The 14,039-nt window shown below is 41.0% G+C and overlaps 2 protein-coding genes across 4 annotated transcripts in view; one reads left to right on the top strand and one right to left on the bottom strand.

Moving 5' to 3' along the window:
- The first annotated feature begins 6,447 nt into the window (after window positions 1-6,447).
- LOC105567527 (cysteine sulfinic acid decarboxylase) lies at window positions 6,448-11,981 on the top strand. Its single transcript, XM_012022461.1, has 5 exons — window positions 6,448-6,884; window positions 9,119-9,513; window positions 9,713-10,176; window positions 11,071-11,408; window positions 11,675-11,981. The coding sequence occupies exons 1-5, from the start codon at window positions 6,510-6,512 to the stop codon at window positions 11,846-11,848; spliced, it is 1,746 nt and encodes a 581-aa protein (XP_011877851.1). The 5' UTR covers window positions 6,448-6,509; the 3' UTR covers window positions 11,849-11,981.
- Window positions 11,982-12,229: 248 nt separating this feature from the next.
- Window positions 12,230-14,039, bottom strand: part of LOC105567525 (alanine aminotransferase 2) — a 13,629-nt gene continuing 11,819 nt past the window's right edge. For all 3 annotated transcript variants that reach the window (XM_012022459.1, XM_012022458.1, XM_012022460.1), the window contains 3 exons: window positions 13,520-13,964; window positions 12,977-13,245; window positions 12,230-12,892 (listed from right to left, as the gene is read on the bottom strand). In XM_012022459.1, the coding sequence (XP_011877849.1) occupies window positions 12,614-12,892; window positions 12,977-13,245; window positions 13,520-13,964 (993 nt within the window). In that variant the 3' untranslated portion in view covers window positions 12,230-12,613. The remainder of the gene's footprint in view (window positions 12,893-12,976; window positions 13,246-13,519; window positions 13,965-14,039) is intronic.

Raw genomic sequence — 14,039 nt, 5'->3', positions numbered from 1 at the left:
ATTGGAGTGAAAAAATCTATAAATATGCATCTCTCTCTCTCTCTCTCTCTCTCTCTCTCTCTCTCTCTCTCTCTCTCTCTCTCTCTCTCTCTCGATCTCGATCTCGATCTCGATCTCGATCTCGATCTCTCGATCTCGATCTCTCGATCTCGGTATAGAATTAATTTTATTTCCAGAATTCATTAACGATATCGCACAAACTAAGGATCCGTGATGAACGATTCTTATCTCGATCGAAGCGCTGAAATCTTAGCTTTCCAACGAGACCAGGTTCATCTCGCTATGATTTTTCTGTGCGAAGAAATTGACGATTATATTGACTCGCGATCATAATCCCGAGACAAGCAGCAGACTGCTCGTATATGCTGCGTCTTGCGCGGCGTCTGGCGCGGCGGTGTTTACTATCGAACACCTGTGCCTTGTATGTTTTGAAGTCAGTTTTTTGATGCTCGCGTACTACTCGCGTAAAAACTCGCGCTACATTCTCAGAAGAATGGTGCGCGCGCGCCCGATTTTTACAAGGTTATATTTCGGCGAAAAATGACGTAGCGAGATGAACCAAAAACCAATCTTCTTCGTTTCGCATCCCGCAGATGTCTACGTTGAATATGTATGCCCTTATCATAAAATGTGTGTCGGGGCATAGGAAATCGCGTTCAAACTACGAAATTCTTTGTTTTTGGGACTTGCAATTTTTTTGCACCAACATTAAAGTTGCTGCATCGTCGAAGATAACGAGACTTTAGCGAAGTAAAACTTACGAGACATTGATAGATTTCGTTCAGGGGCATAGGAAATCGCGTTAGAACTACAAAATTTTCAATTCTCGGGACTTGCGATCTTTTTGCGCCAACCTTAAAGTGGATGGATCGTCGCCAGTAATGACTCTAGCAAATCAAGAATTGCGAGACATCGTTAGATTTCGTGCCTGGGAATAGGCAATCATGTCCGAACTGCAAAATTTTTAGTTTTCTGCACCTGTCAATATCTCGCGCAGAATCTTAAATTGCGCTGCATCGTCGTCATGAATGACACTCTATCGCATTAAAACTTGCGAGACATCATTAGATTTAATGCGGGGGCATAGGATATCGTGTTTAAACTTGGAATTTTTACGTTTCGGAACTTGTAATTTTTACGCGACAATTTAAAGTCGCGCTGCATCGTCGTCATGAATGACACTCTATCGCATTAAACTTGCGAGACATCGTTAGATTTAATGCCGGGGCATAGGATACCGCGTTTAATCTTCGAATTTTTACGTTTCGGAACTTTCAATTTTTACGCGCCAACTTTAAAGTCGCGCTGCATTGTCGTCAATAATGAGACTCTATCGAATTAAAACTTACGAGACATTGATAGATTTCGTGCAGGGACATAGGAAATCGCGTTTAAACTACGAAATTTTCAATTTTTGGGACTTTCGATTTTTTTGCGCCAACTTTAAAGTGGATGGATCGTCGTCAGTAATGACTCTAGTGAATCAAGAATTGCGAGACAACGATCGAATTTGGGCCTGGGAATAGTAAAATCGTGTGCGGACTGCAATATTTTTAATTTTTGGGACTTGCGATCTTTTTGCGCCAACAAGTTATAAAAGTGTAAAAACTTAATTTTATCGCAAACAAAAGAGGGCCGCCGATAAGAATTTGGCGGGGGCAGCGGAGGGCCTCTTTAGATTAACTTTTCTATTGTATGAAATTTTAAGTTGGTCTAAGAAAATCTTTTATGCGATAGATTTTCGTTTGCGCATTTACAGTACGATTTTTGTTACACATTTATACAGTGGTAGGTACTGGTTTTATCGGATAACTATTGGTTACAGTAGTTAAATCCGAATAGGTGTTCCTCCGATCTTTTTGAAGCGACACTATTTTTTCGTATTTTTGAACGCTGATTATGTATATGACAATAAAAATTTGCGATAAGGTCATTTTCAAGGTCAAAACTAAAAAACTGAAGAAATATAACTTTAATTTTATAAACCTGTTGATTATTTATTAATTTTGTACGATATATAATTTATGTACGACTGTTTTGTTCTTCGTGTTTTTTTTCAGATTCTTGCATGGTATCGTCTCCTCCTGACGCTCTCTTTTGGCCGGTCCTTATACGCTGTTCGCGTATAGCTTTGGCGATCTGTCTATTAATCTGTGGTATCTGTGTATGAATGACAAAAAAGGAAGGAGGACGACCCTGGACGTCCCTAGAACCCTAGGACAGTGATGCCAAAAGTGGCGCGTTTCTCGCGCATGCGCGACTTGACCAGTCATAATCGAGAATTATGGCAGCCATAATTTTATGAGCCATATATTATTTTTATCGCACTGTGTTAGTTAAATATTAATTTCAATCATGTCTCGACGGAAATAACAACTTACACATAATGCCCTGTTCTTTCGATAAATTCACGATGACATGCGTACTAGCGAGACCAACTGGTATGTACGTCAAATTAGACAGTGTGTCGGGGAAGATTTGACATCGTTTCGACGAATCATTTCTCATTGGGTATGTCACGCCTTATTTCTTGAAAACAATATTATTTTGCCCACTCGATTCCTTGAACGACCCAATAAGGACGCAGATTCTTAGATCAGGTGACTTAAATCCTGCTCGGCTCTTGCAAGCAATCCAGTAAACAAAATATACAGTATCGTGTACCGGTTCACCGGTGACTTTAGTTGTTGGCGATCTCTCAAGGTAGGAAAGTCGCACTTGTATATTTCACTTGTCGAGAACTTGTGATAAGATACATTAACCACAGTTAATTGTCAAAAAGAAGTGTTTCCACATTCCCAGTATAATTTTGATATGTAAGGTGAGTCATTAGAAATAGAATACGCGTTCGTATTTTGCTTTGAAAATATAGTATAATAATTGAAACACAAAATCAAGTACTAACCAGAAAGAACAGAGTCATGTTCAATCAATATGTCACTTATCAAAGTCATCGAGTTCTACAAAACTTTTTTGAAATTATATATAGTATTAATTAATATTATTGACCATTTACAAACTGAGGATGAACTGAATGAGGTAAATTTTACCATTATTCCCAATCTGATATTATTTTACTTGTACTTTCTTATACAACTTATGTATCTTTTACAGTAAAATTGTTATTTATTGTCACGTTTCGCAATTGTGTTAAAAGCCCACACTAATGTTGGATCAAACTTTTATATTGCAAAACAGCAACGACTATTATTTATGTTTAATGTTGAAATAATGCGTTCTAGGTATATAAATTCATAAATGACTATAGTTGGTTTCTAAGGATGCCTAAAAATTTTAAATTTAAGTTTGACGATCAACACAAGCTAATCAGACAGGTAAATCTTATGAAGCATATACTTAATTTTCCATAATAGATATTTATATGTAACACATACAAATATGTATTTAACTCTAACAAGGGAACCGCAAGAAGAGACCCCTCACTGATCTTAATGAATAATGGTTCTATCGAAAGGACGTATCCTAGTATGAAACCCCACGCAGGCTTTACACTCGGAAACTTTTTGTCCCAAAGTTATACCTACGCCAAAGTTGTACATCCAGTAACACAGTCTAATTCGACCGCATTTTAGCCAAAAATCTTTCGCGTATAACATTAGAACAAGAAGTTTCCGAGGACAAAGCCTGCATGGGGTTTCATCCTTGGATATGACCTTTTAAAAGAACCCTTATTCATTAAGATCGGTGAGGCGTGTACTTCTTGCGGTTCCTTTCTAAGTACTTCACTTAATGAAATTATATTTTGTTAGATTCTAATACTAATGATACTTCATTATTGTTCAGTGCTTACAAATATCAAAATAATATGTTTTAGGTGTATAATATAGTTGTCCGTCATTATAAGGCTTATTTGCCATTAATTATTATTAAACAAAAAATAAATCTACGCCTGTCCGAAATCGAGCATCAACTGAGTCAGTTTCGAAATCTTGTGCCGAATCGATACAAGTAACTTCTCATACAATTGCGTTTAGTTTCAGAGATATTTAATTTCAGAGACTTTAATATTATTCCGATGTTATCACTTATGTAGTAATATTCTGCCCGCGATACATTCATTACAAGGTGTTCGTTAAATACCACATTTAAATCGTTTTTCAACAGAAATAACAACTTTCAAGTAATACTCTATCTTTCTAATAAACTTACGACGTCATGTGTACGTAACGTTTAATTTCTTGAAAATATTTTATAAACAAAATTATTTTAGCATATATACTCTATAATGTATTATATGTTCTACAGAAAATTCTTTGAATAAACAAAAAATATTATATCGTGTATTTGTTTGTATCATTTAACATCAAAACACATTCTTCCATCAATTTAATTAACTTTATATAGGTAAATGCTAAAATTTATATGTTAACTGTTTCATTGCCAGGCAGTCTTCTACTGACAATAGTCTTGGTAGGTTTAATATCCATTAGATCCATTAGATGTTTTTTTTCCTTTTTTAACTATTGTATATTGTATGTATGTGGAACAAAAGCGACATCTCGATTAGGACTTCAAATTAGCGACAATTACTTTTGGGCTCATAATCTTTCTAACGCATCCGTCTATACAAGTTAAGCCTCTTGATCTTTAATCTTCAGGTTTCCTCCTTTTACCCCTGTCGTTAATAGTTCATTAACATGTGCACGCGCGCTAGTATTTAGCATCGATTTTTTTTTCACGGAAGATAACTTCCGTGAAACCGTAATCTAATTTTATAAACGACGGTTAATGCTCTATCTGTTTATCAACGTAGCCGCGGATACGCTGATCTCCATAGCAAATTTTTCCTATTTCTCCCCCCCCCCTCTCTCTCTCTCTCTCTCTCTCGCCCCTCTCTTCGTCTCTTTCTACGATAAAACGGAATTAAAATACGCCCCGGGCTTATTTTGTAGAATTGTCATTTCTAAGCAACTTGGAACTACCGTTTGTCAAATTAGCGGTAAGAATTTGTTGCGTTTCTATCAAGTTTTATGCTTTAGAGGCTATATAAAACAATTCGGAATCTTATAAGATTAAAATTTAACATTTAAAATAAATTTCAATGCATACCTTTAAAACTTTAACGTAAAAAGATATGTATATTTTAATATAGAAACTATCGAAGAGTAATTAATTTTGAGTACATACAACCTCTAGATGTACTTAGGGCAGAGAAAAGGATACCAAAATGTTCACGAAGGATCGATATACTTGTGAAACTAGTGCCAAGAAACTCTTAAAATCTAACGTATCGATAACATATCTTTCATAATTAGGCTAACATTTTTTACTTGTAGAAAAATTATCAGGAAAGAAGTCGACTGCCGAGCAGAAATTGCAGCGGACTTACATTAGCACAAAGTGCGTATAAGTGCGTGTGAAACTTTCGTCTCGTCTACAGTACTTGCAAACATATAATGGGAAACCGAGCGGTAAATTAACGCGGCAAAAACCAATTATGGCATACAATTATTAACTCGTGGAATTGCAGCGACGTTGGAATTTCTCGAAAAAGACTGCAGCGTGCGCGCGCACGCAAGGTCACGGCGAAAATATTTTCTTTTACAACACGTGCGAGACAATGTTCGCCGGCGCAAAATAAATACGTACTTATATAAATACGTGACGTTACCGGCAATTAACGAGTCGAATCGGGGCCGTGCATCCTGTAAGGAGGCAACTGCAAAATATACTACACTTTGACATTACAGAGACGACAGTCACACTATTGCAGATGAAAGTGACGTCAGAAGATGAATCACCGGATTGGAAAGCCGGGAGGAAGGTGGACTTTCCTCATTCTGGCTCGTGGCGAAATGTGGAGGAAAAATCGCCGTCCGCTGCCATACTCGCGCTCGCGGGTATTCGATAACTTAATAAAGCAGCGAACTGCAACTTCCTCTTATGAGTTTTACGAATAATTGTGAACCTCGCGCACCGTCCTTGGCTCCGTGCGTGCGAAACGAGGACGGTGTTCGCTAAGCAAAAACGCGAACGAGCCATTGTTGTTTTGCAACCACGCGGGAGGAGCGTTTAACGCGACTCGAAGGCTCTCCTCGCGATTCTACTTTTCCCCCGTCACGGTCACGAGAGATCGCGATATTGTTGCACGGCCTCCCATATCGGCGTGCATAAATGAATATATAATACTAATTAACCCCATTAATCGCCGGGGGGAGGAGGGAGGCAGGAGCTTCATCAATGTAGATATCGTCGATGCGGCACTTATTAATCCTCTCCGGACAACCTGGCAGATTTTCCCGGATGAATCACTGCTCGGCTCGGTTATCTTCATTCGGCGCCCTCGATTCGAATTATCCCGACGAGGAGATTGCCGTGGCAATCGCACCCGGCGCCCCGCCTGTCTTTCGGGGGATTCCCAGACCGCCGAATTCTCCAAACGCCGAAATGGAGGCCCCGCCGCCTGCCCTCGCGCGGCCGCGAACGAGCGCGGGGGAAACTCAGGCGGAAACGCACCGCGGGAAAAAGCCGGAGGGCACTGGAGGGAGATGTCCTTGGTTGACGCAGTCGGCATTAATAGGTATAAAGGAAACCGTCCTCGTCGTCGCGGCGTCCAGACCGACCGGTCGAGCTTAACAGTCATGCCCGTCAACGAGGACATCACCAACGATCGCGTGTCGGCGTGGACGGAGCTCGAGAGAGCCGGTCCACCCGCGGGATCACGGCGGAAGATGGCCGGGGAACATCCGCGGACGGACACCCCGTCGACCCCGGCTGTCCCGGCTTCCCCGGCTCTCCCTAACGGCACCGAGGAACGAAGAGGCGTCGAGAAGCGGGACTTCCGCAGCATGCCGCGTCGGGATGCACACGAGAAGCTCTTCAGGGACTTCTTCGAGCTCGTGCTGCAGCGCGCGGTGTTCCACGTGAGAACTGAAAACTTTGAGAAAATATATTTACCTTTTAGTTTCTTTTTTACAAGCACGATAATCTCTATTGAATGGGACGGTATTCATTTTGGAAATTGATACGTTGGAAATTCCGAGACCAAAAGACATGCGCGCGACTTTATTAAATAGATAATTTTTAAAAAATGAGGAAAGAAGGTGGCACTAAAAAAGAGAAAAGATTTGTGGTTAGTATGGAATAGAGACGTTATTTTACATACTTACTACATTTTTACTGTGTTCTGTTACGTATATTAATTTATAAAATATTTATATATAATTTGTATATATTTATATGTATATATATTAATTTATATAATTATATTTTTTATTTATATTAATGTATGCATATAAATATATATTTTATACATAAAATATTTGTTTATGTTTTTGTATTAAATAGATATTTCTTCTTCTTCTTCTTCTTCTTCTTCTTCTTCTTCGAGTATTAAGCTTAAAGCCTGTTTTATCCAGTTCGTTCTGGTACTTCAAGCATTTGGTTTTATCATCTTCGGTAGGCTGCTAACCTTGCCGAAGAAAATGTCCAATTTGAAAAGCTAATCCTAAAGGGGTATGTGTGGCAGGGTATTCTCGGTGGTTGCGACTTTACTTCGGAAAATTTCGAAAAGACCAGCGGCGTTCGCGGATTTGAACTCAGATCTTTTCATTCATTTGTTTACTAAGCAGCGCACATTTCTCTGCACCACACTCGCCACTATATTATATTTTTTATTATGTATTATTTTTCTCGTATGCACCTCTGCTTCACATCCAGCGATATTAGAACGGTGTTTCCATTCGATTCTGTCCGCTTGAATTTACATATCTGTTTCTATAGAGAACGCTATCACTTGGATTGATACTATCGCGTTATCATTATTATTGGCAGTGATACCAAAAGCGGTATCGCGAACGGGATTTCGCAATGTTGCAAGAGAGAAGCGAGTCCCTGGAAAAATACTGTCTGGATATTTTTGCTTCTAACGGCCATAAACGATTAATAGCCAGTGTAGATCCTTAACAGCCAACATGGATGTCGTATGATTGACGCGCGATTAATATTGCATTTTCTAAATAAATTATAAAAGGTCAAGCTTGCAAAGCAAAGAGGAGAGATCGTAGGACAATAAACGAGCGAATAAAGATATTACAAGATATAAGAATATGAGTACAATATGATTTATCGTCTAATAAAAAAAAAAGTTAATGAAACATTTCGAATTGCACAGAATCTTCAGGAATAAGAGAAGACATATTTTGTGTCTCTTTTTACATTGTTACTTACTTTGTAGCTGATAAAGACTCCGTGCAGCTCGAAACGTCCCGTCAACTTCTTTTGATGAAATATTAATAAATCATATTATATGCGAAACGTAATATCCTCACTCGCTTATTGTCCCACGACCTTTACACGGTGCATTTTTATGTTAATGCTATTCCATTTATCACAGATACGACGGAATTTACGCCGTTTAACGAGCAACTTGCAGTAACAGCGAATGACTTGTCGGCAATTAAATCGCCAGTATTGATCTCATTATCATGCCATGCTCCTCGGCAAATTAGACGCAAACCACTTATAAATGCCCGACCAGGGACAAGCGCGGAGAAAAAAAACCGCAATCCTTAGCGATAACGCATTGTCTCGCGTATGCGAGAAATCCGGCGTATTCTGCGAATTCGTTTATGAATTCCTCGAGACTCGAATCAGTTTTCCTTAATGGAAATTCTGTTACACTTTTTGTATTTTCTTTGTTGTAATTTTTTAGATACTTAATGTGACTAAACATCAGACTAAAGTACTGTTGAAATAAAATCCACTCGACCTCAAACGACGAGCAAGATTTCGTTATCCATTTCGTGGAAAGCGGCGGCGTTTAATATAATTCATAAAATACTTAACATTTTCGAAAGTCGAATCCAACTTGCACCAAAGATTCGTCAGCGAAGTACGTTGTTAAATATTGCACATAGCAAATTCATCGTAATATTTCGAAATTAAGAATAATTCTAAAACTAAAACTTCTTGAAATTGAGAATAAACTCTTTGCCTTTTTTTTCTGCTATCATCTTCTACTACCGGAGTTGCAAACAGCAAGATAGCTTGGCGTGAGAAGGAAATCATGCCAATTTACATCCGTCCACGGGGAGGCAAAGGGCGGTTATGCCTGAAAATGATTCAACATAATTTTCATCCGTATGTGTGCGTACAGGCCACTTCCGGAAAGGACCACGTGGTCGAATGGGTGGACCCTTACGATCTGCGCACCGTGGTCGACCTCTCGTTGACAGCCGAGGGAGTCAACCACGAGGAGCTGCTGACGCTGACGCGCGACATCATCAAGTACAGCGTGAAGACGGGCCACCCGCACTTCGTGAACCAGCTGTTCTCCAGCCTGGACCCGTACGGGCTGCTGGGTCAATGGCTGACCGACGCACTCAATCCGTCTGTCTACACCTACGAGGTGTCCCCGGTGTTCTCGCTGATGGAGGAGGACGTGCTGCGGGAGATGCGCACCATCATCGGCTGGCACAGCGGCGAGGGTCTCTTCTGTCCAGGCGGCTCCATGGCGAACGGATACGCCATCAATCTGGCGCGTCACCATAGGTGATTATTTACTTTTTCAGGTATATTATTAGAAAATCTATTATTATCTTATTATATATTTATATATCTTACATAGATCTTTATTATAAAATAGCTTTATAATGTATGTATATAGCTGGTTTCCTCATTTAAATGATGGCCATTGTCTTGTCTACTCTTGAACTAAACGTGAGAATAACACGGACATTGTTAATTGCAGATACCCGAGCTTGAAGCAATCAGGATTGTCGCAGATGCCGCGGCTGGTGGTGTTCACGTCGGAGGACGCGCACTACTCCGTGAAGAAGCTCGCCGCGTTCCTGGGCATCGGCTACGACAACGTGTACCTGGTCAAGGTCGACTCCCGCGGCAAGATGGTGGTCTCCGATCTGGAGGCTCAGATCGCCCGAGCCGTCGAGGAGGGCGCCGCGCCGCTCATGGTGTCTGCCACCGCGGGCACCACCGTGATCGGCGCGTTCGACCCCCTCAGAGAGATCGCGGAAGTCTGTAAGAAGCACAGGCTGTGGCTCCACGTGGATGCCGCGTGGGGCGGCGGTGCACTCGTTTCAGAGACGTACCGCGGCCTCCTGGACGGCATCCAGCTCGCTGATTCCGTCACCTGGAACCCCCACAAGTTGCTCGCCGCACCGCAGCAGTGTTCCACCCTGCTGCTCCGTCACGAAGGTCTCCTATTTATCTTTTTTCTTATTTTTCTTACACGTGTTTCTTCATTTGTATCAATTTTATTTAATACAAGATTTTTGTCCTTCTTCAATTTGCGCTAATAGACACCTTAATTGCAACGATTTGATTTTAACAGAGTTAAAATATGGAATACCATATGAATTTTAATATTACGTCAATTAAAATATAAATTAATCGTTTAATATAATTTCATTACCCTAATAGCACAGTGAACATTGGCTCAACGTTGGCCCGATACAACATATTAGGCCAATGTTTAACCAACGTTTTGTCAATGCACTGTGCTACTAGGGTACTTTTATATGTCATCAATATTCTATTTAATTCGTAATTCTTTTGTTAATACTTTTATATACACAGTCCGACAGTTTTCCACCCAGACTTTGAATCTCCCGCCTAAACGCGTGGCGCTATTTGTCGGAACTATAGGCTTGTTTTTCCTAGGGGAAAAAATTTCTATAAATAACTACAAAAGTTCACTTGAAATATAAATTTGTAGAAATGTATATCTTCGTTAAAACATTAATTTTTTTGTAAAAATATCTACGAAATAACGTACACAATACAAATTACAATGATTTCAAATCAAGAAATTATTGTAAGTAGTATTTCATGTAATGTACAATTTTATAAAAATGAGTACAAACTTTACTAGGTTTAAAAATTTGTAGAAATTTTTATATCTTCGTTAAAACATTAATTTTTTTGTAAAAATATCTACGAAATGGTACTACAAATTACAATGTTCTCAAATCAAGAAATGAGAAACAACAAAATCTTAAAGAATTAAAACATCTGCTTACTTGTAGTATGTTACAAAAATTCACAAAAGCGTTCCGATTCTAGCATTTTCATGTTGATTTTCATCTTCAGGTTTGTTACACGCGGCTCACGGTTGCGGAGCGAGCTACCTCTTCCAGAACGACAAGTTCTACGACGCGTCGTTCGACTGCGGCGACCGGCACGTGCAGTGCGGCCGCCGCGCCGACGTTGTCAAGTTCTGGTACATGTGGAAGGCGAAGGGCACCCGCGGTCTCGAGGCACACGTCGACCGCGTGTTCGTGCTGTCGCGCTACTTCACCGATCTCATCAGGACGCGCGAAGGCTGGCGCCTGCTCATCGAGCCGGAGTGCACCAACGTTTGCTTCCGCTACGTTCCGCCGTCGAAGAGACACCTGGTCGGTCAGGAACTCGATCAGGCGCTCCACAAGGTGCACAACGCTCGATCTAAATGCGTTTTTCTAACGCGACGATTTTAGATGTAAAGAAAAGGATTTAGAAAATTAAGCGAACTTATCTTGTTCTGTATGAAGCGACCCAACGTTCTGATTTCCCACATTTGTTAACTGAAATGTTCATCTTCGATGCAACTTATTCTTTTAGTTCTCGCTACATCTCGAATTTCTAATTTATTTCCTTCTATCTTGTTAGTTTTTGTTAGTGCATCCCCATTTTATTTCTATTTCAATCGTTGCAGATCGCGCCGATAATCAAAGAACGTATGGTGCGAGCCGGAACAATGCTGATTACGTATCAGACATTGAGAGATATGCCGAACTTCTTCCGACTGGTGCTGCAGAACTCGGGGCTGACCGAGGCCGACATGAAGTTCTTCGTCGACGAGATAGAAAGGCTCGCTGTGGATCTTTGAGTAGTTTAAATGGCAAATACTGTACATAGCGATATAGAATGTGTATGTATTATTAGTGTAAGAAATAGTTGCACTTGGTAAATCAACGTGACCGTAGAAACAAAACGATCACTCACCTCTTCACACGGCCAAATTAGTGCCTTATTATTTTCCTCCTCCCTTTTCGTATCGTGTACCTCCGCGAATTAACGATAATCAACTTTGAACGGTGGAAGCGAGTGAAAGAGAGAAGATATGCGCACCACAACACTTTATCTTGTGTTGTAGAATTGCAAGTGATAAACAAAGAGTCTAAAAGAAGAGATAAAATTCGCGCAAGTTAGATTGGGGAAGAATAGGGAATCAAGAAGAAGATGTAGCGTGAGAAAGAAGTACGGCGGCCTGGCTGCAACAATAGTTAATCTTTTCTTCTTGTTGATTATTACATAATATCGACCGTTGTTGGCATAACGATAACTACCGGATATTTACAGGTATTCTTCAGCAATGATTTACATTTACGTATTACATTTACGTACAACAAGTTTAAGAGTTTTGGTGACGATTTCTACATTCAACTCAATAACAACGTCGTATGCGATAACCGTCTCTCAATAATGAGTTATTAATCGTAATAAAAATAATTCACGTTCGCGACGCGCTCGGACCAGAAATTAGCCCTCACGCGGATATGCACAGCCCCACAGTATGCACAGGCGGTCATTCCTTATTAATTTCTATCTCTATTCTCTATAATCTCAATATTCCCAACCGAAAATACGTTGTTTAACTGTATTCCTTAAGTAACTTGATGTGGAATTGCTTCAGCGCTTCGAGCATTGTTTTGATTTTCTCCTTTTGCGGCAGTATCGTGGTTCGGAAATGGTTCGTGCCGACCCTTTGGCCGAAGCCCGAGCCTGGAATCACGCAAATCCCGGTGCTCTCTAACAATTTGAACGCGTAGAAGACGTCCGGCTCCTGGCCCTTCGCACGCGCCGCCTCGATCACCTTCGGCGGCAGTTCGAAGCGCGGGAACACGTACATCGCGCCCATCGGCGGATTCGCCTGAAAGGTGAAAGGAGAAACATTGTAAGAATAATCGAGCGCAGCTTCCGTTGGCTATTCGTCGGCGAAAGGACCTATGGTCACCTTATATCCTGGAATACTATTGAGTGTGTCGACGACGAGCTGCGACTTCTCTGCCAGGGAACGCAGCGTTTCCCTCTTCTCCTTCTGAAATTGCTCGTACGACGGTTCGTTCGGTCGCGGCGGCTTCACCACAACGTCCATCACGATCTGGCCGAGCACGGTGGGACACAGCATCGCGGAGATCGACTTCAACAGCACCTTCATCACTTCCGGGTCCATGTTAATGATTTCGGCGTAACCGCCGCGTATCCCGCACTCGCCCATGTATCCTGAAAATAAAATATGTTTCAGTATAGGATATTTCTCGAATCTCCCGAGATCTTTCTTCACGAATACAACTCGGTAACCAAGATTTAATAGCTTCTCAAATCAAATAAATGTCGATGTTCGATATTTCAACCAAGTTAATAAACTCGCGAGTATAACTTGAGAATTCAATGTCCCTTGATTAAATTGCGAAAGGTTTAACGTTTAAAATAAATTGCTTTCTACGACTCTTAACGCTCTTAGCTATATTCTCGATCCTATCATATCTTCGCGCACCTTTCGAGATGGACATAAACGACGCGAGTTCCATCTTCGAATACGGCTCGCCCATCTCCGTCATGACTTTCTTCAAGGAATGGAACGCGCTCTCCTTGTCGTATATGTTGTCCTGATAGACCTCGTCGGCGAGCAGGAACAGATGATGCTTATGAGCGAAGCGGATGACGTCTTCGATGTTCTTGCGGGTCAATACTTGGCCAGTTGGATTACCGGGGTTGATCACTACTAGCACACGAGGGTTGCACGTGCCCTTCATCTTGTTCAGTGCACGTTCCAGCTCGTTGATCTCCAGCGACCACTTGTTATCCTCATCCAGATAGTATCCGATCTGAGCGAGACCAAACTCCGCCAGCGTTGCCGAGTACAGAGGATACTGCGGAATCGGGATCATCACGCCGGATGGTTTGCCGTCGATCCTTTCGTTGAACAGCTTCAGGAATGACTGGAGAGAAAATTCAAAATCAGACCAGGTTACGATGAACAAAGACAAAATACAGGGTGTTATGTAATACCCGCA

The sequence above is a fragment of the Vollenhovia emeryi genome, unplaced genomic scaffold (assembly GCF_000949405.1).
Source record: "Vollenhovia emeryi isolate VEMERY1.0 unplaced genomic scaffold, V.emery_V1.0 DF939137.1, whole genome shotgun sequence".
Taxonomy (NCBI): Eukaryota; Metazoa; Arthropoda; class Insecta; order Hymenoptera; family Formicidae; genus Vollenhovia; species Vollenhovia emeryi.
The sequence above is the reverse complement of the archived record's forward strand: the minus strand, read 5'-3'. Positions and strand labels throughout refer to the sequence as shown.

Bases quoted from the DNA above. Each gene is read 5' to 3' on its own strand.
- LOC105567527 (XM_012022461.1), top strand. From the start codon at position 6,510: ATGTCCTTGGTTGACGCAGTCGGCATTAATAGGTATAAAGGAAACCGT. The intron at 9,514-9,712 runs GTGATTATTTAC...TGTTAATTGCAG, and splicing joins AATCTGGCGCGTCACCATAG to ATACCCGAGCTTGAAGCAAT. The intron at 10,177-11,070 runs GTCTCCTATTTA...TTTCATCTTCAG, and splicing joins CCTGCTGCTCCGTCACGAAG to GTTTGTTACACGCGGCTCAC.